General features: G+C 41.1%; 1 protein-coding gene and 1 long non-coding RNA gene across 4 annotated transcripts in view; one reads left to right on the top strand and one right to left on the bottom strand.

The window, feature by feature from the left end:
- The first annotated feature begins 3,236 nt into the window (after positions 1-3,236).
- LOC134442836 (histone-lysine N-methyltransferase PRDM9-like) overlaps positions 3,237-27,500 on the top strand; it is a 24,996-nt gene continuing 732 nt past the window's right edge. Inside the window, exons 1-4 of the mRNA XM_063192788.1 lie at positions 3,237-3,316; positions 8,678-8,717; positions 9,320-9,437; positions 13,068-13,205. Coding sequence (XP_063048858.1) covers positions 8,700-8,717; positions 9,320-9,437; positions 13,068-13,205 — 274 coding nt within the window. The 5' untranslated portion in view covers positions 3,237-3,316; positions 8,678-8,699. The remainder of the gene's footprint in view (positions 3,317-8,677; positions 8,718-9,319; positions 9,438-13,067; positions 13,206-27,500) is intronic.
- LOC134442837 (uncharacterized) lies at positions 22,574-26,718 on the bottom strand. 3 transcript variants are annotated; one of them, XR_010033480.1, is made up of 6 exons: positions 26,639-26,717; positions 25,862-26,327; positions 25,498-25,607; positions 24,627-24,709; positions 23,931-24,029; positions 22,574-22,751 (listed from the first exon to the last, which is right to left on the bottom strand). It is a non-coding gene; the product is annotated as an uncharacterized LOC134442837 (long non-coding RNA). The 3 variants fall into 3 exon arrangements; XR_010033479.1 differs by lacking the exon at positions 25,862-26,327 and having other exon boundaries at positions 26,639-26,718; XR_010033478.1 differs by having other exon boundaries at positions 25,498-26,327.

Raw genomic sequence — 27,500 nt, 5'->3', positions numbered from 1 at the left:
TGTGACGTGTTTACTCCATGTAATTAGCATAGCCAAATTAGCATAGCCAAACATGAGCCAGAGAGGTGGTTACTCGTCACCACAGAAGCCACCATATCTACTAGAGAAGTTAAAACCAAACCAAAACAATCGCGTGTATATATGTGTAATAAGAAGACAATGTGGAACTCGCAGGATTACAAGAATGTGAAGATATGCGGAGAACTTGCGTTCATTCGCGTTCATTTGTTTCTCTGTGTTGTCAACGAGGCGCGAAGCAGAGCATGCTGGGAGCTGTAGTCCGCTTCCGACCAGATTGGCACAATTTCTATTTTTCTTAAAATAGCAAAAAACTACTCAGGATTTTCACAGGTAGTACTTCACCCCATTGTGTACCCTGAAAAATGTGTCTGGTGTTATAGTTCCTAGTCATATCTTTGTGGGATTTTTTAAAAAACTCGTCTATGGGAGTTTCAATAGGGTCGCCCTGGTGTTTGGAACGTAACCGCTAGGATCGCTGTTTTCCACTTTCCCTCCCAATAGGGCACCAGATGTCTTGGGGGCGCCATAGTTAGTTAAAAAAAAAACCTAAAAAACAGTTGGGTTAAAAAAACCCATTAGGCTGCTTAATAAATCTTTTGGTTGTCCTGATCATCTTGTCTTTTGTCCTAGAGGGGTTGGGGTTATTGAGTCTCTTCATTGTGTGTAGGCTATTTGTGTTTTGGAACTGTGTCAGACATATTGTAAATGGCAAAGCACATTTTTTTGGAAAGGACAATAAATTATCTATGTATCTATCTATCTGTCTGTCTGTCTGTCTGTCTGTCTGTCTGTCTGTCTGTCTATCTATCTATCTATCTATCTATCTATCTATCTATCTATCTATCTATCTATCTATCTATCTATCTATCTATCTATCTATCTGCAGTAGGGTGGGATGTCTCGAGGGTCATTTATGACCCTTGAGGCCGTTTAATCCGGTTCCACACCCCTTCAAGAATGTTCCACTGCAGAATGCAGAACTCCAGTCCCTCCCATTATCGCCTGTTATGGTATAGCGATAGGCTACACTATACTGCTGCACCTACTACTACACCTGTACTTCTGCACCTCCCTACATTGGCTCATGTAGGCCTGGTGCAGAGCATCCACCCAGAGATTCCCTTTGCCAGAGTATACTGCCCCACAGAGGCGAAGCGCAGTAACTACATATTGTGTACAAAATTGAGTTTATTTGCAGCATTGTGCTCAAACACAACACGTCTGTCTGCATCTGGAACTATGAGTGCTTAAAAAGTAGAGAAAATGTGCTCACATTATCGCCTCATGATTCTCATTGTTCTGAACTGGGAGTTGAATCCCACATAAACCATAAATGAATGAAGGAAGCAAAGGAACAGCTCTCTTCAGATTTTGGCAAATAAACAAAGAAAATATCTGAAGAGTGCTGTCCTTTGCTTCCTTCATTCAACCATGAGTAGGCTGCCATTTTCACCAGGACTCCCTGGCAGAATAAATGCTTAAAGATAAATAGGCCTACAAATGAATAAATAAACCAATAAAAACACTCGAGAATGGAAATATAGCCCCCTTGGTTCTTGGGCCCCTGGTGTAGGCCTAGGCTACAGCAGCGGGGTGGCAAGACGTCCTCCTTTAGGGAGGACAGTCCTCCTTTTCAGTACATTGTCCGGCGTAAGGCACAGCATTAAAGGCGTATGCCACTATTTTGGGGCTTAATACAGTTAAAATCGTTGGCTGGGGTTTATAAAGGTGGTAAAGTGTCTTATTTTTCATGTAAGCCGTTGTCTTGCTTTCAGAGTTAAAAGAGGGAATATGTCGCTAAGCTAGTGAAAGTCAATGGATCCATGTAGCATTGTAGCATGCTACACGAATCCATTGACTTTCACTAGCCTAGCGACATGCTCCCTCTTTTAACTTGTCTTAAAGCAAGACAACGGCTTACATGAAAAATAAGACACTTTACCACCTTTATAAACCCTGGCCAACGAGTTTAACTGTATTAAGCCCCAAAATAGTGGCATACCCCTTTAAGCCGGACAAAAATGCATTAAAATGCATGAAATTGCATCTAAAAAACGCCAATTTTCATGGGGGAGGACCCCCAAACCCCCCGTCCTAAAATATGTGCTCCTTTTTCCAGTCACGGACATGGTCACCCTAAGCAGCGCTGAGGCTGAGTTGTAAAGAATAAGTGTTGTTTCTGGTGGCGTTGAGGCTGTGTTGTGAAATGTTGCTCTAGTTGTTATGTGAATGTAGTCCTCTACAGTAGTGGCTCAGGTGATAGAGGAGCTGTTTGGCAACCTGAAGATTGCAGGTTCGAGCCCCACTTTGCCTTACCCCGTCGATTTGTCCTTGAGGAAGATACTTGGAACTCACCCCAAGTTGCTCCTGGTGGCAGGGTGGTAGCCTACCTCCTGTGTGCAGCCACTGCCACCAGTGTGTGAACTTGAGGCATATAATTATGTAAAGCACTTTGAGTGCTTGAAGGAGTGGAAAGGTGCTGCTGTATAAATATAAATGCAGTCCATTTACCATTTGTTTCTGTCAGCAGGTGATGGTTTTCAACTCTATCTTTTGGCATTCTGCACTGAGCTGCGCTGCGCTGCGCAGTGGCCTCCCTCACTCACATGCACATTCACCAGAGCCGTTCATAAAGATACGGCTCTACATTCACTAGACAATGGCGCCATCTCGTGGTCAAGTAGGAAAACACATAAGGCAGACTCACCAGTTATCTTCAGATTTTCATAAATATGTACTAGTCTAGCGGAATTCTTTCATATTTACTACTAGTGTGACCAAATTAGGTTATAGTAAGCTTTGCAGCTAAAATATCTATTTCTGGAAATTCAAAAAGGCAAACCATGGAGGCCTAAAAGAGCAATTTTCATGTTGGCCTGAAAAGTGAATTCTTAGAAGCAGCATGAATTCTGGAAATGAACTACCGGTAGGGCAACTGAAAATATTACACAGTGTGCACCTAAGCATAAGATGCAACACTATAATGCTGTTCTCATTGATTATAGTAGATAGATCTAATGTGTACCAGGCCTATATTATTACTTTAGTTCTTCTATTCATAGATTCTAAAATATTTCAGAAGTACGTGGCCCACTACTGGCGCGAAAAGAAAGTTCTGGAACGTGACAAGCAGCAGCTCGTGCCACCTTGTCTTCTTCTTCAGTTGCTTTAGCTTGCAGGCAGCCTGGCGGCTCATCATTCTGAGGTAAATCATCCGTAACTGACATCTTTCTCAACTAGAAGAAGCGCCAAATCCACAGATAAATATCCTGATTTGTTTTATTCGCTGGAACAGGTTGGTGACATTGGGTTTAAATAACTGATCTCTAATTAGTAATTTCATCTAAATGTCTGATTCAATGAAACCAATGTCATCTCAAATTGGCTGGTTTACCCAAATTAGCATAGGGGTAAGCTTATTTGGCACAAGCTAACTGCAGTCGCTGAAAGGACATTATTGTTGGAAACATGAATGTTATTTTTGAATGTCACTCGGTGTTGAGGTCTAGTATTAGTTAACGTGATTTTTTTTTATATCCCACGAAGCTGGCAAAATAGAAAACGGGGAAAGTATTTTGTTGCAGCGATAACTTATTTCGTATTCTGTCCTAGATAATTTTCCTCATCAAACTAACCCTGTTTAACGGAGTTGGTTTTGTTGGTCTGGTGTTAGCTTAGCTAGCAATTAGCGAAGGTTAGAAAAAATAATAAAACGGTCAATGGGTAAAAATTAAAATAATTGCCTTTTCCTAGCAGCTGACAGTTAATACATAATCAGACAAGACCACCGAGAAACGGTGTAAAATGTCGGGTTTTTCCAAAGTGAAGGTTGAGATTTAATTTCTGGTTACTTTTGATTTGTTTGAATAAAACAAAAACGACTAGTAGGCTAGTAGCTGGAGCATTTGGACGAATCTCTGTGGCATTGATGTAGTCCATGGGCCGGAGCAGAAGTTGGTATCACCTGGGGTGGCAAAGTCTATCAATGTTTTTTGTAATCCTCCATGCCTGAGGGACATTATTTGGTATGATAGCCCTCTGGAAGTGGTAGCTTTCTTATATTTTTACTCACTTTTATAATGACACCCAGTGCATTTCGCAATACATGCCTATATATGGATGTAGGCGTATGCAAGTGTCTGTGATGATGGTGTATGTTTTTATTGATGTTACATCACATGTAGACACCTTAGGGATTGTAAAAATATACAGGTTTGATGGATAATGCACTTTCCTATGAATTATATAGGTCAAAATATATCCGTCATACACTTTTTCAGCAATATAATACAATGTTAGAATGATGCAGAAGCCTGTAGGAGGGTGGGTCAAATCCTAAGACTTGCTATAGCATGTCTGTAGAGTGTGGGCTTTCAGAAAATACATGTGTTTGCTAGTTTAATATAAACTATACACCTATTTAGGCCAAAATCCCATAACTGTCTAATGGATTTCAATGGAAATCAATGCATTTCAATGTAATCCCAAACACATTACATAACAATGGTATAGAGGAATGTAGGAAGTTGGGAGATGTCACAATGCACATTATATCACATCTGGAGTGTGTAGACCTCGGAAAATAAATGGATTTGATAGCTTAATAGAAATTACACAGTTATTTTATACCCACACCTCATGGCCGTCCATTAAAAATCAATGCATTTCAAAGTACAATGTACTTTGCAGAACTTATGTACGGATAGAGGAAGTTGAGACCCCAGGGGGATAGGTTGGATTGCAACTTTTTCTATATCATATCTGGAGAGTGTGTGCTTTCAGAAAATACATGGGTTTGATCGCCGAATATAAGGTATGTTGCTATTTTAGGCCTAGAACTCATACTTGTCCAATGGATTTGAATGAAAACCAATGCATTGCAATGTAATGCAAAGTATATTACAGAAATGTGTTGTAGAGGAATGTAGGAAATTGGGAGTTGTCCCAATGCATATTATATCACATCTAGAGTATGTAGACGTTTAGAAAGTATATGGACTAAATCAATGATTCTCGAACTTTAGGCCTGGGGCCACTGGTTGGCCCTTACTGTATTCCAAGTGGGACTTGAAATCATTTTCTAAAAATCAAAAATCACATTTGTTTATAGTGTATGTTTCGTTTTATTTTTTCAGTCAGTGATGAGCCCTGAAGAAGTATGAACATTTCAAGGGGACCCCGAGTTGGAATAGGTTGAGCACCCCTGGATTAGACAGTTTGATACACATTACAGAGTTATTTAGACCCAAACCTCATAGCCGTCCATTGAAAATCAAAGCATTTCCAGGTAATGCAAAGTGCAGAAGTAAGGTATTGCTCAATGTAAGATGACAGACCTCTCAATGCATATTATATAGCTACTGTAGACCTTTGGAAAACAAATGGGCTTGATATGCAGTACAGTTATTTTAGACTCAAAACTCATTTAGCCATTGAAAATCAAACTAGGCTATATTACAGAATGAAGGTAGGTCTAAAGTGTAACGGAGAAAACTGGAAGATGCAATTGCAATTGCACACACATCAGTTTCAAGAACAGCACATGGAGATCCTGCATAACAGTATTTTCATTTTGTCTGGAACTAAACTAGACCATTACTTTTTCTGAAAATGTGTCTTTTTTTAAACATACCGTACAATCTGACTTGCTGGGTATGTTGACTGCTCTAGTGTCAAAGACACATAAGACTAGGTACATCATGATAAAGACAGAAATGGCAGCAGGTGAGTCCTGTTTAACTTCATATGTGTTGTGACTGAGATGTTGGAGAATGAGTAAGTACATGATGAACAATAACTATACTACAGACTTTTGAGAACACCAACCAGTGGGAATATAACTCCACAAACATGCTGGAGGGAAGAAGGAATCTCACAGGGATTTGATGATTCACCAAGGAAGAAAAGATATTCAAGGGAAACTAGTGCCTTGCATTGATTGTTGCCTCTGAGACTAATAGAGTGAAGCACAAAAAGTGAATTGAAATCATTGACTGCATGTGAAGTGTGAAGTGTGTAGTGTGAAGTGGGGCGAAGAGCAGGTGGGGTCCTGATCTCTAAGGAAAAGGATAAAAATGAACATCTGCCAGTTCAACACAATTTCCTCACTTACTATTTTGGAAATTAATCTCCTTTTCAGTGTTATTTCACAAAGGATGGCCAATCATGCACATTGATACTGTTCAAAGGGCGGCATGTCTGGATTTAGTGTCAGGTCATGCTGTGTGTTACCCAAACAGCAAAGCTGGAAAAAAGAACCTCCATGTAATCTTCCTGGATCTTGCTGATGTCTTTGGCGACATGCCCCATGAGCTCAGTGATGTGCCCCCCATTTAAGAAAGTCCCCATTTGAACAGTAACTGGAAAGAGGACTTTCAGCTTACATCAAGATGTGGCTTGAAGTTTCAAGATGCCCATTACCAATCTCACAACTTGCAGTGCAACAAGGCATGACTACAGATGACACTAAATTCAGACATACTGTACTGTATCGTGAGTCCAGAGATCAGTGGTAAGGAAAAGGCATCACTTGTGGTTACTTAGTGCAAGTGGAGACCTGCAATGGGAATGAGGCATCATCAGCTCCCAAGGAGGCTGGAGATATTGGTGTATCCTTCAGTTTCCTATTCATACAGCCATTTCCTTTGGATATTGCCTCCACATGCCCTCAGACAAGTCAACCAGCTTATTATTTAGTACATTGTACCATGGAAAGGTACATCACAGCTGGGAAATTGAAGTCTGCATTGAAGAGGTTATATAGTGATGATAATAGTGATGGAGATTTTGAAAATTACAATTCACACATATTATAATTTGTTAAAACAACATACCATAGGTGCAATTTCCATGTTATGTGTGAAGGATTCTGAATGCACTATTTGCATTCTTTTCATTGAACAGTTGGTGTCATTAAATTCTCATTTCTGTGAGTGAGCTGACACTTGTAATATTCTTCTTTTGCAAATGCCATTCTGAGAGTTACGTATCCTCTTGACCTCTTGCCTTGTCCTAATTAATCTTGTTTTCAAACACTTGAGTGTCCACCTCCTGTACACTCAAGTTGAACCATTTTTGCAACCAAGACACTATGGTCTCTATCAAGATCTAATATGCCTGGTCAGCCATTGAATAGTACTTTCTGAAAATAACATCCACATGCCTATCAACTAATCATCCACAGGGTGTCAGAAACTTTTTCCATAACTGCAAGTAGGCTATATGATAAAAGGGAGACCAGGCAACATTTTTTCACTTCATGGGTGACCCAATACTACCAGTGTTTTATGGATTTGAGGTTCAACAAAACAAAATTGCCAAAAGAAAATCTCATTTCATGTAAAGAAGTAAGCGTGATCAAGTTTGTATCGATAACACTCTGGCCCATTTTAGGACATCTCAGCATGTATCTCCAGCACATGCCTACCATCACTTTAATTTTTAGAAATATAGGCTAAATGTGTCCTGGCCCACTGACTGAAAAAAAGATTATTTAACATAATGTATGTAGGCTTTCTAAAGATCCACTGGATGTGACATTTGTGTTGTGATATCTCCCAACTTCCTACATTCCTCTACCTTAGTTCTACAATGTAATTGCAGAACTTGCATTTGCAATGCATTTCAATGGTCAGCATCTAAAGTACCTGAATTATGTGCATTTAGCAATCTAATCCATATATATTCCAAAGGTTCATAATGTGCATTGACACATCTCCCAACTTCCTCTATCCCTACATAAGCTCTGTAAACTCCTAAAGATTTCATACTTTTAAATGCATTGATTTTGAATGGACGGCCATGAGTTGTGGGTCTAAAATAAGTGGGTTATTTGTAGTAAGTTATCCAATCCATGTATTTTCTTAGGTCTATACACTGTAGATGTGATATAATGTGCATTGAGGCATCTCACAACTTCCTACATTCCAATATACCTTAGTTATGTAATATGCTTTGCATTACATTGAAATGCATTGATTTCCATTGAAATCCATTGGACAGTTATAGGTTTTGGGTCTAAATAGGAGTATAATTTATATCAAACTAGCAAACCCATTTATTTTTTTTAATGCCCACACCCTACAGATATGATATAGCAATCATTGGGATTTGACCCACCCTCCTACAGGCTTCTGCATCAATCTAACCTTGCATTATATTGCTGAAAAAGTGTATGACGGATACATTTTGACTTACATAATTCATAGGAAAGTACATTATCCATCAAACCTGTATATTTTTAAAACCCATAAGGTGTCTACATGTGATGTAACATCAATAAAAACATATACCATCATCACAGACACTTACATACGCCTACATCCATATATAGGCATGTATTGCGAAATGCACTGGGTGTCATTATAAAAGTGAGTAAAAATATAAGAAAGCTACCACTTCCAGAGGGCTATCATACCAAATAATGTCCCTCAGGCATGGAGGATTACAAAAAACATTGATAGACTTTGCCACCCCAGGTGATACCAATATGTGAAAATTTGACCTCTGGCTCATGTACTAATGTGGGTGTGTGGAAAATTACGCTTCACAACTCACAAGCACATACAAGGATTCTATGAAGTCTGTTCACCAAAGCTCAGGTGTTGAAATTGTAATGTGAACTAAAAACCTCTCTCTTTCTCTCTGGTGACAGCAGAGTCTGAATTTCGTGATCAGCCATGAGTTCATCTGATGAGGTTTGTACATTGCAATAACACCAGTACAGTGTCATGTTATGTGCTGAGCATTAGCTAAATGTAATGTAATATGTAATAAGTAATGTAATAATGTAATAAGTAATGTAATGTAATATGACCAGCGTTAGCTTAATGTAATGTAATGTGTGCCACAGTGATGCACGCAAGCTATTTCATGTACTGTACACATAAGAGTGCCTTCACCCCTCTGGTTAGCAACATGCAACACATAAGGCCTTTTTCAGATCAGAGCGGGGAAGCGGGTTGGGACCGAAGTGATTTTTACCAGCGGTGGCGAAAATACATGGAAACAGATCTGTCCTTCTACACCACGCCACGCTCTACTTGGCTACATACAATACATACACTCACTACATACAATACATACACTCATTCAGTCAATCTATCACACAAATCAACAGAACATCAGCTAGAACCATGCATTAGCTAGAACACACACACACACACACACTTCAATTGCATTTTGTTTTACAAACATGTACCTGTGTGTGTGTGTGTGTGTGTGTGTGTGTGTGTGTGTGTGTGTGTGTGTGTGTGTGTGTGTGTGTGTGTGTGTGTGTGTGTGTGTGTGTTTCATCTAGGAATCCCTGGAGAGGCTGAGTGTTTATTTCAGCACGTCAGAATGGTCTCAGCTGTCGTTTTGGGAAAAGAAGAGGTACAAGAGGATGAAAAGAAACTACCTCTTCATGCAATCCATAGGTAATAACACACACACACACACACACACACACACACACGCAGGCACATTCACCTGTTCATGTTATCCAAAGATAAGACGCATGTACAAATCACATGGGAGATGGGAGGTTGGGCAGCCGTGACTAATGGCTAGGGTGGTAGTTTAACGATCAGAAGGTGGCAGGTTCGAATCCCACCCTTACCTCTCCCTACATCTCCATCCATGGCTGAAGTGCCCTTGAGCAAGGCACCTATCCCCCACATTGCTCCAGGGACTGTAACCAATACCCTGCAAATAACTGTAAGTCACTTTGGCTTTTATAAAAGTTTAAAAAAAAAAATATATATATATATATATATATATATATATATATATATATATATATATATTAGGGGTGGGCATAGATTATTTTTTTTAATCTAGATTAATCTCACTGTAATTATGAAATTAATCTAGATTAATCTAGATTAATCTATATCAAAATGGCTCATTCAGAATAGGCACGATAGCGAAATAATGCCGAAAAAAACCTTGGGGTTTCTTAAGACAGATGGCGCATTAGACCAGAGCTCATCTTTTTTTCCAAAATGCATCTCATCTTCAAAAAATGGTCATGTTGATACTTGGAGATGAAAAAATCACAGCAATATGTGTAAAGTGTGTCCAATATGTTAGGAAGCATTTACAGTTATAAGATACTGAAATTTCAAAATGAACAGCGCTATAAGTTGTAGAGGCAAATACAGATAAATCTATCAAACATTTAGGCTATTTAAACAATATTACCTCAACAATTCAGCATTTCATTTCTAATGGGGAGAGAGAGAGAGAGAGAAAGAGAGAGAATCTGCCACTGACTGTTAAAAGGAGCAGCGGCTCCTTTAAGAGAGGGAGGAGCTCTGCTGTAGGCACAACAGCCCTCAGCAGAGCCAGGCTACTGCATATGCCTATCTACTTGTAGAACCTATAGAACTGGCACACGGCGATTTGACAGCTGTTCTCAGAGTTAGAATGCCAGATGAGTTACAACTCGACATGAATTCAGTTTGCAAAAAAAAAAAAGTCAAGCGCGACAACCGCGAGGTTTGTTACCGTCGGACATGAGAATATCTCACTCAATCGCAAATGTGCGCGATTGCAACACAAACATTCAGCGAGAGTAGATATTGACAGTTTCAGTTTGACAATCTTCAAAATGCATAGGACTATCACACGGAATGTTTTGCAATTATAGCACAGGCAAGATTTCTGGAAGTTGTTTATGTATTCAATGCAATGCGTGAGGAAATGTAGGCTATGTCGGGCTGGTAGCTTCTCACACACAATAATGTATCTCTATGCTTCACCTCAAACAATCTCTTTAGTCTACCACTTATGAAAAAGCACTCAAACAACAACTACCACGGCAGAGGGATTAATGTTTTCTGCTGCAAACACTTCATATTTAGTTGGTCTGCTGAAACAACAGGTGGAGAGAGGAGAAGCGACTGGAGCGCAGTCTAAAAGCGTCTGTCAATTAAATGCTATGGTGACGTGCATACCCAAACTCCAAACCTATATTTTGAGAATAGATTAACGTGCGATATTTTCTTTATCGCGCGACAAGAGTCTCACATTATCGCAGCACGTTAACGACGATAACGGCCCACCACTAATATATATGTGGTATATATATATGAGTGATTCTACGATTCCCCTACACTTTTGGCAAAAGCAAAATGTCAATTATCAGTATTTTTTTTCAACTAAATGACCTAGATGTTTACATAGTGTATATATTTAAGTTTCCAAACAAACAAATTGCCAAGCTTAATCTTAAATCATTTGATAAATACTCTAATGAAAGCGAACATTTGCTTAATTATTTTGTCAACAGTGTTATGGACAAATACTATGTCATTTCAAACATATATAAAAATACTACAGAGTTGAAACAATATATGTTTGAAAGTGCTTATGTCCCTTAGCAGTAATGTTGTCATTAATCTGTGCAACTGATATAGAAAATGTGATTGTTGAGCTTCATAAGTAGGATTTTATGAGTCACTGTGATACATACTGACACATTTTTCATCATAAATCCCTGTAACGTCTGATTTGAATATAGTCACCCTCCTTACACAAGACTTCCTTCTCCAGAGATAATCCCTAGTGTATGTTCATAGGATTTTTCCAACACATAAGGGATCAATAGCGCAAAAACACTTTCAAAACAGTCAACGGTGTTACTCAACTGTGTTAGGGTCAACAGTGCAGGGGAACAAGTCGGCACTTTTTTAGGAGAAAAAAACAGAGCAGACAAACCCATCTCCCTAGAACACAAATTATTTTGTTTGTTTGTCTGTCCATATGGATATAAATTGGCAAAAACATACTCCTCCTCAACTGTCATCAGTGTTGCCAGATTGGGCTGGTTCCCGCCCAATTGGGCTGCTTAGGATGGCCGTGTGCGGGCAAAAATGGCATCTATCAGAAAAACCTTCCCACTGCCATATACATCAATAGAATTGGGCGGGTTCTTAGGGCGGATTTTGATCATTTTTTGGGCTGGAAATCATCAGCCTCATCTGGCAACCCTGACTGTCATACTTAATTGTAACACCATTGACGGTAACACCGTTGACATTTCAGCCATTTTTATGGTGTTGTGCTAACTGAGCACTTCAGAAGTTCCACCACAACACCTTCATCAATTCATGTATCTGTATGCTTTATCTGTGTTTTTCTACATGTGATTTCTAATTCAGATTCTTATGAATATGTTGATAACACTGTTGACAGGCAATTTTCCCGCTATGAGAACATGAAAAAGAATGGATTAAATTATGGAAGGATGGAGCTCAAAATTTACCAAAAAGTCTTCCTGTATCCTGCCAAAGAGGTTATGACATCACGTGATGTTATTCGTATGGCCTAAGACCAAACCATTACTGATTTATGGAGGAGGTTTCAGACCGTGACACGGTTAACATAGGTTTCGTGGACACACACAAAATGGCAAATTTCATGTATAATGGAAAGGACAGTGGTCTTTCTGACAGTTTTGGCATATTGTGATGATTACTTTGAATCAACATTTGCAATCATCTTGGGCAAAACAAGTTTCTTTACATGCTAATATGAAGACTGAATCTGACATTTGGAAAACAGGACGGCATGAAAACGCCCAAAACCAGTATTAAATATTCATTCTTGCTGAGGGAAATAATGCTATGTCTACACTTTCTGTATTATATGAAAGATAAATGTTTTCTAATGTCCAAAACATCATTGGATGCAGTTAATAGTTAGTGGAATTGCCAAATAAAATCCACGGACTTAAAAGTGTAGGCGAATTAGAGAATCACTCATATATATATATATATATATATATATATATATATATATATATATGTGTGTATATATATATATATGTGTGTATATATATATATATATGTGTGTATATATATATATATGTGTATATATATATATATATATATATATATATATATATATATATATAAACTTAATTGCAATGTAATGTAATGTTTTGATACATTTATTGAGGAATGCTCATTCCTTTCACTATTTCCCTCATTCGTTCACTCTGTATACCTCTTTCTTTATCAATTCTTCACCTTCCTCCCTCCCTCTCTCTCTCTCTCTCTTAGGTCTGTCGTCTCAAGCTCCAGAGTTCATGAGGAAGAGGGGCGGGACTAAAAGACAGAGGGCCACGCCCCCACCACTGACTGATAGCAGTGACTCTGAAGAAGAGGAATGGACACCCAGCATGGAGAGACCACGACCAGGTCACACACACACACACACACACACACACACACACACACACACGCACCCACACCCAGCATGGAGAGACCACGACCAGGTCACACACACACACACACACACACACACACACACACACACACACACACACACACACACACACACGCACAGCATGGAGAGACCACGACCAGGTCACACACACACACACACACACACACACACACACACACACACACACACACACACACACACACCCAGCATGGAGAGACCACGACCAGGTCACACACACACACACACACACACAGCAGCAGCAGCAGGAACTCAGAAGAGGCTCGGACACCCTACATGGAGAGACCACGACCAGGTCACACACACACACACACACACACACGCACAGCATGGAGAGACCACGACCAGGTCACACACACATAGGGCTGTCACGGTGTGAAATTTTAGGCTCACGGTTATTGTGGCCAAAATTACCACGGTTTACGGTATTATCGCGTTTTTTTTTTTTTTTTTTTTTTTTTTTTTAATGCCGACACTAAAGGCGACATGGTACCGCAAACCTCGAACAAAAACCTTACATTGCGCAATCATTTATAGCCTAATCCACGTGTAGCCTAATAAACACAGGAACAGTATTTGAAAGCTTAGACCCTAAGAATGTTTTAGCACTATTTTACAGATATTTGAACATATTGTTTGTGCGTTATTGTTAATTTATTACAAAATGTCACGTTTCAAATTTCACCTCAAGCCCCAACTTTCACGGCGTCTCATTACCTTGCTATGAGTAGACATCGAAAACGTGGATAAATCCTAGCATGCATGGTGTCAAAATGCTCCTCTAGCATCCATGGGGTTAGAGCACATGTAGTTTTTTCACTGTATTTCAACCACATGTGCAACCCGACTATAACTAAACCAGTTTACTGTGTTACGATCGCAGATTTTTTTCCTCCCCTTGTGCTTTTGCATTTTCGAATGGACTACCTCCATATGACCAACGCCTTTTCACGTGACCCCTTTACAGTTAGTAAACACATATGGCCATGCGCCATGTACAGAAACTAGATATTTGTTTTTCCCCGAAATAAGAAAACAGATGGTCACGGTAACTTCAGATATGCGGGCTGTGCAAACTCCATATAGTGAATGGGTTGCGCTCTCCCGACAGCACCGCAGTGAAATGCAGGCATGGCTCGACTAGTGAGTGGGGACGCAACGCAACCTGTTTACACAGAACCTCTCTAGTGATGAGGCTGTGCACACATGCCTCTGTCTCGCTAGTCAACGTAGCCTAACGAGTTGACACCGGGCAGCAAGCACGTGAATCATGGCTCTCATATTCTGGGAATGAAAAACATAGGCTCTTCGAGACGTATGAAAAATTACCAAAAACGAGCCAACGAGATGTTTCGGCGAAGCTTGGCATTCCTCAGGAGGCTACCTTGTGTTTAAACTGCTCCAGGCTGCGTCTCCCCACGAGTCCCTCCCTCCCACTCCCCCTCGCCCTTCTCATCTCTCCTATGCCAGCAATCCCAGCGCCACTTTCCCAATTCCAAGCAGTTCTTAGAGTGGCTTTTTAAAACTGTGTCAAAAAAACACGTTGTAGGCTAGGCTACTACTGTACAGCAGGCTATGCAACAGTGTGTTATTTATCGGTGTAGCAATTTCAAGTGCCCAGTCTAGCCGCGTTTTGCATGCATAACCTGAATCACACTGTGCAGAAACTCGCCAGAAGACGCTTGTCGAATGGGAACTTTACAAACTTATTTGACATCATAAGAGATGACGACCCGTGCGTGGTCTTCGAAATGCATACAAGCCTCGTCTTTCTCAGCGCTCATTTTTGGCAGACAGGTAGAGACAAAAAAAAAGAGGTGAAATAATACAAATTCGGTTTTAGTAATCAACCGCTTACAGTGTTAAAATTGGCCCGGACAAACGTGACCACTATAAGCGGATTCCACTGTTAACATTCTGTACGGTTAGGTGAGTTATGGAAATGATATTGTCACTCACGTCTCGTCACCGTCAAACTATTTAGGAGTGTCAGGGATGAAAGATATCCCGGTGTAACGGTGTGCGGTAAGGTAACCCACCGAGATAACACCGTATTTTAAAATTCAGACGGTTATCTTCACCGTCATCATATTTAAGCACGGTTACCGTGAAAACCGGTAACCGTGACAGCCCTACACACACACACACACACACACAGCAGCGACCAGGTCACACACACACACACACACACACACTCAAACTCAAGGAGCGACCAGGTCACTCTCTCTAAAGGGCCGTACACACACGTCGCTACTAGTTACTCGCTCAGCGGATGAAGTCAATAGAATGTCGATGTGTTCCAGCGAGACTCGCAGGCGAGTAGGTGAGCACTGTATAAGCGATGCGATGTGGGCAGATTCCGAGTTGAAAATATTTTATCTTCGAGCGAGGCGAGTAAGCGAGTAACCAATTGGAATGCAGAGTTCGGTACTTCTCGCCTGTTCATTGGCAGTTAAAGCCGCGGGAACTTTCAGTGAACGTTCCATGAAAGAGTGGCGAGTAGGCGAGCAAGCGAAAAGCTAGCTCTGTGTGTGTACGCAGCTTAACTCTCTCTCTCTTTCTCAAAAATACACCTAGCATGCAGAGACCACGGTCAGGTCTCTTTCTCTCTCTCTCTCTCTCTCTCTCTCTCTCTCTCCAGACAGCTTAGAGATGACGCACAATGCAGATGATGTAATAGACATAACTAGGTGACTGATGATGAAGATGACGATGACAACATTTCAGTGCAATAACAAAATTATGGCAGATAATGGATGATGGTGATGATGCTGCTTTTGATGGTGGTGGTGACGATGGTGATGATGATGATGGAGATGATGGTGGTGGTGATGATGATGATGGTGGTGATGATGATGGTGGCAGCGCTCGAAATTAACGGTGTCCCGACGTCCCGGGGACCATAAAACATGTTGTGGGGACACAAAGTTATCATTTCTGGGACAATGCCGGGACCGTCCAAAAATATAAATGAAAAGATTCAAAAAGTAGGCTATTATATTTGCAAAGCCATCACACTGGGACATTAGCCTAACTCAACACCAACCATCAGCGAAAATAGCAACAGAAAACTTTCCTATAAACGTCCGCATTGTGTTCTAGAATGTTGATTAAGATTTCGCAGCTGCGACTGCAAGCGCGTGTTTCTTCGGACTGCTGCTGAGAGGTTGTCCCGTTGGTTATGCCATTTCACCCTGAACTAGAAATGCTCTTAGAGAAAACGGGCTCTGGATTGTTGATTTTTCAAGCCAACAAGGATATATTGCAGTAGACATGGTTAAGCTGTGAGAGGAATGGAGTTCGGTTTTGCTAATATTTCAGGTAAGCAAAGCAACAGCCCCAAACAATGCGCAGTTGTCTGTGGCCACCTGTCGCGTGCTATCTGCCCAAAACACCAGAAACGCGAGCTGGCTCTAAAGTAGATTAACCCTCATTCATACATAGCAACAGGCGCGGAGTGGCCATCGGGAGATCGGGGACTTGTCCCGGTGGGCCGCGGCCGCGAAATATATTACAGCGGCCGTAATATATTCTCAGCCGGCCCCAAAGTATTTGGCCAAACTATGCTCTCGATCGGCCCCAAACTGTCTTCGTCAGAACAAAGGTTAACCAACTGCCATTGATATCTGATCTTTCAAGGAGTTGCCTCATCAGTATATATACCGTCTAGCCGACCGCAATACCTCAGTGACGGTGTCAAAAGTAAATCGACCACACCCCTTCTCTACTGATAATGTTCATACACCGTAGATCGCGGAAGTTTACTAGATCTTAGTAACATAGTTTCGTTTTCAGTATTTCAAGAACCTGTGATATTTAGATTGGTTACCAAGGAATGGAAATATTAGTAAGTTGTGATTTATTTTCCGATTTCCACATGACTGTTACAGTTTACAGTCTGCCACTCCAGATTCACTTGTTCTGTGGTTATTAACTTGGGTTACGGACAGACTCCATCAAGTGGTAAGGAAGTGAACTGCAGTTAAGCAGGAAAACACGTTGTACATGTTTTGATGGCATTGGTTTGTTAGAACTAGCGGTATATCTCCTTACAGTCGAAATAATGTTATATCATACATATATTTATATGTGGCACATTTAGGATGTAGCCTATGTAATGTCTGAAGAAATGGAACAAAATAATTACCACACAAGATTCTGATGTGAGCAGTGCTGGGTGTGTAGCCTAAACTGTGGATTAAAATGTAATTGCAAGAAACAAAGACATTTGCTTCGACGAAGACAGCGTTTTAAGGTAGGCCTACACAGTTTGGTTATTAATTTTGTTGACTTATGGTTGTGCTTTGAAGTAGCCTAGGTTTGGCTTAGTTGCTGCATGGTGGGTTTATTGCACAATGTACACAGACTTTTTGTAAGCTATAGCCTACTCTTCTAAAAATCCCCACACTCAAAACTTTGTGCCCGTGCTCATCCTGTCTTCCTTAAACGATATTTCAATAGGCCTACAAACTGTCAAAATGACAGTGGAGTGCACATTTTCATGGAACAGTAGCGTGATGTAGCCTAACCTGCAATGTTCTATGGTGAATGCTTTGGACTGTGATGGTGGCTGTGTAGGCCTATTTCATCAAGTGTAGGCTACCTCCACTTCAGGTTGATATTTTGACAACACTAATGTCCACATGTAGTAGACCTACGACTGCAGATTTCGTGGTTTTTGTCTTTTTGGTTAGGGAACCATGTTGTTCGCGTTGTTTTTTTTTTTTTTTGGTGTTGGTGGGGGAGGGGGGGTAAAAAGGGCCGCTAAGGGAAAAATTCTCCCGGTGGGAATACTCTTCCCACTCCGCCCATGCATATCAGAAACTGCCTGTAAATTACTTTCCATTAACAAATAGTTAGGGAAACGGCAAGCAAGCTAACAGAGGTAGTTGTTAGCCAAGAACGCCAAGTAGTTTCATTCAAATGTGGCTGGAAATGAAGGCGCTATATTCTGAACATTGTCATATAAACGCAGTTATTTAATTAATGTTGAAGTCTCCGTGTTATTGTTTCTGTGCTGGTAAAAGCAGAAATGCCTATTAGCCAAGGTCTAATTGAAAAGGGAAAAAGTCCACCAGACTTCATTGATTAGCCTACAAGCACGAAGAACGCGCTTCAATTTTACAGCATTGCCAGCGCATTTCTCTCCAATCTCTCTCTTTCTCCCCCTCCCCTCCCTCTCCATGCTAACATATTCCCCTCTCTTTCTCGAAAGTGAGGTAGGCCTAAGTGTGCGGTCGTAGTTTTTTCTCTTGTGCATTTATTTTTAGGTTAACTTATCAAATTGTCTTGATGTCAATGTCAAGTGAATTTAAAGCGGAAAGGAAACGTCTTGCAATGCGTTGTCATACTCCTAATGCGGCCCCAAAACCTACCGCATCTTCTTCCACTTAGCCTGATTATCATCGACTTTCACATCTCTTCGAGATTGACTGAAGCACGGCCTGGCTATCTTCCACTGGCATGCCCATCACAACCAGTGGCCAAAGTCAGACTAGGTTAGACTATTGCCACTTTTTAACTAAAGCTAAACAGACACTGAATTGTTATTGATATGTAGTAGACTAAATGAAAGCTGTTTTTTTCTGTAGGCTAAATAGGCTACAACAGAGTAACAGGCTGGCTGCAATAGAGTCTACAATAGCCTACATGATGGGTAGGCTATATTGGTGCATAAAGCAATCAGTTTGACAAATATAATGTCATTGAATGCAGATTTCCTCATATCACCATGCTCATATATTCTTGAAAAACGAAATGTGCACGGTTACTCAAGGCATTTTTCTATGTAGCCCCTTAATGCGCGCTGTACCTCCAGTGGCACGCTGTAATAGTCATTGAAATGTAACTACCACAGCACTACAATACTATGACACAACACAGACCCTTTAGTAATGCACCACGACTTGGTCATTACCATACTGGTAACAACAAATGTATAAAGCCGCGTCTTAAGGGGATAAGGCACAGATGTTCATGATTTAACACACCCTAATTTTTTCTTAAAGACCTGAATTCACAGTTGCACTGCAAAAAAAAAACATAATCACACATAAAATTGAACGTGGACATAATTTACCACTTATTTAGGCGCGAAAAAAATGGGGACACTTCTGGTTACATTCGGGACAATACAAAGTGGAATCCGGGACCATTGCGGGACACAAAGGAAAAAAGTTAATTTCGAGCCCTGGATGGTGGTGATGATGGTGGTGGTGGTGATGATGGTGATGATGATGATGGTGATGATGAGTATGATGATGATGGTGATGATGATGATGATAAAGATGATGATGATGATGGTGGTGATGATGGTGGTGGTGGTGATGATGATGAAGGTGATGATGATGATGGTGGTGGTGATGATGGTGATGATGATGATGACGATGATGATGATGATGGTGATGACGATGATGATGATAAAGATGATGGTGGTGATGATGGTGATGATGATGGTGGTGATGATGATGATGATGGTGGTGATGATGATGATGATGGTGGTGGTGATGATGATGGTGGTGATGATGATGATGTCATGATTAGGGGTCGACCGATACAGGTTTTTTTCAAGCATCTGTAGCCTATACTGTATTATAGCCACCTAAAAAGGTATACATAAGGCATTAAAAATTCAAAGGACTGTGGCTTGACAGTGGTACAGTAGCATAGAGCTTGACTGTAAATTTGAAAAATGTTGGGGATGACCAAGATTATTATGGGTTTAAATATGTATGCCTATTTTTTCACCTGTATAGGTGTACTTGATTTTCTAGGGCCTTTCACAAAATAAATCAAATCAACAAACAAAAGCCCAAAATAACAAACCAAAGAAATGCAAACAAAATACATAGACAAGTAAAACCATTTTCTTATTTTCTTATTATAAAATACATTGCAAAGAATGCCACCAGTAAAAACACCCCTGTTCAAAATGGTTTGGTCCGCCAAACGGCGGACACCCCTCTATTTTACTCAGATTGGAACATTCACTTGTTGCTGAACGAGGAAGTGGCAGCATGCCGGTGACCTGATCTGTTAAATGTTACAGAACTGTTTTACACAGTATTTCTAACCAAATAAACTTCTATGAATTGAAATAGCCAGTTTGCAAGTGATGTTTGTTACTCATTAGAGATCGCTAAACAGATGGAAGTTGATAAATGAATGACGCTACGAAATGCGCATTTTGAAACGCGGTGGAAATTTACACTGGAACATGCTGGAAGGCACTCGTTACAACGCTAGGTGAGAGTTATGGCAAATGGATGTGATAAATGACCGAACAATGAACCAGGGAAATAAAAACAGTAGTTTACCCTCGTTGGAACAGCTGGTTGGTTGCTCAACGAGATGGCTGCATTATGCAGTCTGCATGCTGGTGAGTTGAATGCTACAGAAATGTTTTACAAGAGGCTATTTTAATTTAGCCAGTTTGCAAGTGATGTTTGCTACCTATTAGCCTAGATGTCGCTAAAACAGATTGAAGTTGATACATGAATGACGGTATGAAATGCGCGTTTTGAAAGGCGGTGGAATTAGACACTGAAACATATGCCGGTAGACACTCAGTTACAACGGTAGAAAGATGGCAAATGGTGATTATTGACTGAACAATGAACCCGGGAATTAAAATCAGTAGGCCTACAGAAAATGGATGGAGCTGAAACATTCTCCCTTTAGGCCTATTGCATGCACATGCCATGTCATTCAGTGTCCACATTAAAATAGGATGCATCTGAAAGTCTAAAATTTTGTGGCAGCCTGCAAGGCTGTTAACTTTACTCCATGAGTGGGGGAGGGGTGACGCAGCTGCGTGCATTGCGGGTCTGCCAGCAACACAGAGCTGCCCGTCTGTAGTCAAAATCTCGGGGTGGGCGTATCGGCCAAAACCGCATGCGTATCGGCCGATGCCGATACACTTCATAAACGCAAATATCGGCCCGATATATCGGCCGGCCGATATATCGGTCGACCCTTAGTCATGATGTGTGGTTTCCTCTTCTGATGTGTGTTTTCCTCTTCTGATGTGTGTTTTCCTTGATGTGTGTTTTCCTCTTCTGATGTGTGTTTTCCTTGATGTGTGTTTTCCTCTTCTGATGTGTGTTTTCCTCTTCTGATGTGTGTTTTCCTCTTCTGATGTGTGTTTTCCTCTTCTGATGTGTGTTTTCCTCTTCTGATGTGTGTGTGTGTGTGTTTTCCTCTTCTGATGTGTGTTTTCCTCTTCTGATGTGTGTGTGTGTGTGTTTTCCTCTTCTGATGTGTGTTTTCCTCTTCTGATGTGTGTTTTCCTCTTCTGATGTGTGTGTGTGTGTGTGTTTTCCTCTTCTGGTGTGTGTTTTCCTCTTCTGGTGTGTGTGTGTGTGTGTGTTTTCCTCTTCTGATGTGTGTTTTCCTCTTCTGGTGTGTGTTTTCCTCTTCTGGTGTGTGTTTTCCTCTTCTGGTGTGTGTTTTCTATGGAGCTATTTTAAGGTCTTATATCTTACAACTCCACAAAACGCATTTCAAATGTGTAAGCTGCACCTTGTACTTGCAGGGTTATTTTCACATCTGTACATTTGTTTTGTAACTGTGTGGGTTTTTTTTGCACATGTGTGTGGGGGAAAACGTATGTGTAAAATATTAAAATGTATGTGTAGAAATGTTTTGAAGTTGTGGCAAGAGAAGTGCGTACGGCTTGTGCCATGCTTTACCAACTTCTTCCTGTTCGGAGCTGCGAGCACACGGCTGTGAAACTTTTTTCACAGATGTACGAATTTTGAGCTGAGTCAAAAAAATGCCAGCATCACCGGGTACTGACAAGTCAAGGGTAGCATGAGGTATACAACAGCATATTGAAATTGGCAGAAGCTATCTTTTAAGAGGCAAATGGTTGAGTAATCCAGTGCCACTTTGATGTTATGGGCATTCTAATTTGCCAGAAATCACCAGACATAACCCTCCATTCATTTTCATTTTTTTTCTTTTTTCTGGTGAGTTAGAATGTCCGTACCACCAAAGCACCAAAACGTGGTATGGAAATCTATAGGACATAATGAAGAGGGAAGTGTGGGTGACCAGATAAAAAAAAAAACAGCTGGCACCAAAGCATCAAGGATATCTGGACTTCTATATCCCTCATGCAATGCCACTGCCCATTGACTTCAATGGTGCGACACCTTCCATTCTGACACACACAGAGACACACTGCCATACAAAGCAAGAAAGAGTGTGGGGAGATATAATCACAAATAGTAGCTACATTTCTGTCCTGATGCATCTGCCAGATGGCAATCTAGCAAAGAACTTGTGCCGAGGGTGCAGTAACACATGGAGAACCATGATGTGATGTAGTATGTGATGGTTTATTAGCAGTTTTGTGGTTGTAGTGTCTTCTAGAGGGTTCACAAGAAGTGCAGATTTTGCAGAGGTGTTGGTGGCCCATGACTGGTCCTGGATGGTGCACCACCTTCACCGACTCTCCTCCCCTGATGCTGATGAGTTGGACATGCTGGAAAGGTCATCTAAAGTTTGGCAAAGAGAGAAGATTAGAGGAGAGTGCATGTGTGTGTGTGTGTGTGTGTGTGTGTGTGTGTGTGTGTGTGTGTGTGTGTGTGTGTTATTAACCCATTTTAGCCTGATGCTGCATACACGATGCATTGTCCAAGGCGCCTGAAGTGACATGGGTGCATTCCAATATGCAGACTGTCCATTCTCATGCAAGATGATGGTCTTGGCTTTTAAATGCAACTAATTTCACATTTTTATGTGCCTCAGAGGCTGAGCAAGTTAGGTTTTTACCGCCCCCAAAGGTTGCTGGTTCATCTCCCAGCCCGCCAGGTTGGTGGGGGGAGTAATTAACCAGTGCTCTCTCCTCCATCCTCCATGACTAAGGTACCCCACGCATGGTACCTTCCCGCCACACTGCAACATACTGCTCCCTTGGGATGCCAATGTAGGCTGCACCCTTGCACAGGTGAGGCATAAAATGCAATTTTGTTGTGTGCAGAGTATACTTCTATGGGCAGTCATGGGTGAGCGGTTAGGGCGTCAGACTTGCATCCCCGGTTCGACTCCCGACCCCCCAGGTTGGTGGGGGGAGTACTCAACCAGTGCTCTTCCCCATCCTCCTCCATGACTGAGGTACCCTGAGCATGGTACCGTCCCACCGCACTGCTCCCCATGGGGCGCCACTGAGGGCTGCCCCCTTGCACGGGTGAGGCATAAATGCAATTTCGCAGTGTGCAGTGTTCACTTGTGTGCGGTGGAGTGCTGTGTCACAATGACAATGGGAGTTGGAGTTTCCCAATGGGCTTTCACTTTTTTCACTACTTGTGTGCTGTGTCACAATGGCAAAGGTGGGCTTTCACTTATATACACCTAGAGATTTTTTCCCCTGAGTCCAATGTTTTTAAACAGTTGAAACATGAACATTTCCAGTCAATATTTACAATGGAATAGTAGACCTCTGTGTCATATTCCCAAGGAATGGTAGTATCGCATCTGCTGTGCTGTGCTGAGTCAAAGTAATTCATAAGCCTACTGGTTGTGTTTTCCCTGCCCATTCACAACTTTGATGGCCTGCAATTTATTCAGATGTGTTCTACAACTTTTTGATGAAACTTCCATTTTACATTTGATACCACAAACTAGGCTTACTTGTTGTGCTGTGTGGATTTTTGTTGAGCAGGGATCTCACTTACCAATTAGCATGTTTTCCTCTTGTTACCAGCATCAGTCTGAACCTGACTGGACACCTGTGCACTTCACCATATGTGAACTCTGAGGGCAAGTGTAGAAGCCTGGCAAATAAAGACAGGAATAAGTCGGTCTCAGTATCACTGTGCAACTACATTCACAATGTAATATGTTGGTTTAGTTGAATTCTGTCCATCAAAATTTAATATTATGGTTTACATTTAGGCATACAACTTTCACAATGCCATATTAGTTACATTTAGCTAGCTAGTGTCCTATTTGGTAAGGACATGTACAAGTGATGTAGGCTGTACAGCAGGGGTGGGCAACTTTCATTATAAGGTGGGCCAACATTTTTAATTACCACAATCAGTGGGCCACATCACCACGCACTTGAGAGAATTTACAAAAGGATACTTCACTTTTTCTTTATTTTTACATGAATGCTTACACTATTGATTTATAGTTAGGTTAAAACTGTATAGATAGGTTAAAACTGTCCTTTTTCTTTTTTTAAAAGTGAGAAGTTGGGCTGCATGTGGCGCCCGAGCCTCCAGTTGCCCATCCCTGCTGTACAGTTTCCTAACAGAAAGGCTCTCATAGTATTTCAAATAATGGTCTATATAAAAACTGGTTATAATAGGTACAGTGCAGCATAAACAGGGTTGAGGGGGTGGTTTCTTTTATTTCGTTGTACCTACCGAGTAGTTTAGCCAATGTCTGTGTGACACGTTCATGCTGCCACCTCCACAGCATCCTCTTCACAACCGCAGGGGCAAAACACCTGAAAACATAATAATGTAATCCTTTTTCAGTCCAAGATATAGACTAGAAAATGAGTGACAGCATCACAATCAGGTATGCAAGTGTAGTGGACCCCCCATTTTCGGCTTTTTGTTATTCCCTTATTCTCACTCCCTGTCTTTTTGTTGTCCTGTCAGAAGTTGTCTTTTAGTTTAATTATGCTGTTGCACGTTTTCGCCAATAGATGGCATTATAGGACCAGCAATGAGTGCAGAGACCCTCTCTGGTGCAGTAGCCAGTGACTTCGGTCACATAAAGAACGAAACGTGGAAGTGACAGGCTTTGTTATGATACAGAAGTAGGCCAGTGACAATGGCCTCAAAATTTGGAGACACCCCAACCGGAGGTAGAACAAAACCCAAGAGAAGTCACATTTTGGGTGCTTTTTTTGTTTGGAGGTGCATATGAAAATGTGTAAAATGTTTAGGCTTAGCATTAAAATCACTTTGGCCAAGAATCATTTTCATGTATGGGACACCCTAGAGATGAGGAAAAACATTATTGGGTTTTGCTCTACCTCCGGTTGGGGTATCTCGAAAACAAAGGCCTTTATGGGCCCATTGTCACTAGCCTAAAGGCAGCGGTGTCAGCTGTACAGTTATGCTGAGGAAAATGTAAATAAACAACGAACTCAGCAAAACTCTACACACTTGAGGACCTTATTCATTAAGTGTGCAACATAAGCATTCAAGCAATAATGCCACCAGGTCACATTTAAGATTTAATTAGGAGTATTTTGTTATGGATCTTATGTAGTGATAGACTTACCATTTCTTGTTATGGCATATCTGGCCTATTCCCAAGAGAAGGCTGATGTCCCTGTCTGTTGATCTGATTTTGACGTCGGCAAGATGCTTCGTGCTGTCTGGGTTTCAAACCTAGTGGTGAAATGACAAGGGATTTTATGTAAACAAAATGCTTATTTCAGTAAGTGTACATACAGTAAACAGATCTAAGAAGTTCCCAGAGCACCCTACGATAGCTGGCATGGTTGGCACAAAGACCCAAAGAGCAAAATTGTCCCAAGATTGTCTTCCAAACAATTCCACTCCAAACATTTTCCTTCTGAAATAAACAATGTCCATATCCAATCAAACCTCAGTAGGCAGCTATCTCGTCAGGTCGGCCTTACCATAGACACATCTGTGGCCCGTAAATTTACAATCTCAAACGTCATCACCATATAAGCCATGGCACAACACAAGCGTTTATTTTTATAATAAACAAGATATCTCGGCACGTTTGCGCTAGTTATCTGAACACTGATTGTTAACGAATGCCCGAAATAGTGTAGAGCTAGCTGCCATTTATGTTATGCTAGCTAGGGTCAAGTCATCTCATCCAAACTAGCCACAGTAAGGGGGAAATTACGCTTCAAATGAACGGGAATGACTCAAAACTTTAGAAATATATTGTTAGTGTTGGTGAGGATCACTAAAGGACTGTATTGCGCTGGTTCTGATTTGTTGGGATGTTGTGTTGTATGGGGGGCGTCGGTTAGAACACCATGAAGCAGTTAGAAGCAGTTGTCTCCCTTTAGTTTCTTTATTAAACTTCACAGATGAATTACATGGGCATGAGCCTCAGTTGTGTGTGGTCTGCAAACACAGGATAAGGCTAATCAACACACTGTATTAACTAACAAAACATACACTGACTGAAATAATACTCCTCCTAGCATCACTACTTATCATTACTTCGAATATCTAACATAGCTCAATTAGCATGACTTGCACATTTCCAATACAAATGACTACAATGCTAGTTCTCCGCTTAGCATGCTAATCGCGATTAGCACGCTAATCGCGATTAGCACCCCAATCTAACAATACTGTCACATCAACTCTACATCAACATACACACTCTGAAACGAACTACTAACTCACTATTCTGACACAACAACACTTACTTGGTGGAAAGGCACGCACACAAACTTCTCACATGCAATCATCCTGAGGTAATAACTCAACTGGAGCAGCAGAGCTGAGTTGTGCTCCCTGCTCCAAGTAGAACTTAACTGAACTGCACGTGAAGGGGGCGGGACTAGGCATCAATGTCAGAGTCTTTCTTACAGTTAGAATGTACCGTATACAAGGTTAGTCTATGAGGTTAAATAGTTTTCTTACATATATATTTTTATATCCCAGTTACGTACCATATCTTCTGCATGAATCGAGGCATCCTGTTTCATTGGCACGAATGAATGAAAAATCCTGTCAGGGAGCGGAGCAGTTAACCACAGCCTTTTGTTTACAGTTGTTACCAGGGCAACGCAGCTAGGACCCCAAAGCGACAGATAAGGCAGAAGCGACAGATAAGGCGCCGACAGTTTCCATCGAAGTCCTCGCGAAACACTGATTGGTTGGCAGTAAGAGATGTTTTGATTGGCTCTCGCCATATGACCCCACCCCCACGTGAAAACCGGCTCAAAATTCGTACATCTGTGAAAAAAGTTTCACAGCCGTGTGCTCGCAGCTCCGAACAGGAAGAAGTTGGTAAAGCATGGCACAAGCCGTACGCACTTCTCTTGCCACAACTTCAAAACATTTCTACACATACATTTTAATATTTTACACATACGTTTTCCCCCACACACATGTGCAAAAAAAAACCACACAGTTACAAAACAAATGTACAGATGTGAAAATAACCCTGCAAGTACAAGGTGCAGCTTACACATTTGAAATGCGTTTTGTGGAGCTGTAAGATATAAGACCTTAAAATAGCTCCATAGTTTTCCTCTTCTGGTGTGTGTTTTCCTCTTCTGATGT

The sequence above is a fragment of the Engraulis encrasicolus genome, unplaced genomic scaffold (genome assembly GCF_034702125.1).
Source record: "Engraulis encrasicolus isolate BLACKSEA-1 unplaced genomic scaffold, IST_EnEncr_1.0 scaffold_255_np1212, whole genome shotgun sequence".
Taxonomy (NCBI): Eukaryota; Metazoa; Chordata; class Actinopteri; order Clupeiformes; family Engraulidae; genus Engraulis; species Engraulis encrasicolus.
Note: the sequence above shows the minus strand (reverse complement) of the source record. Positions and strands in the feature narration are given on the sequence as shown.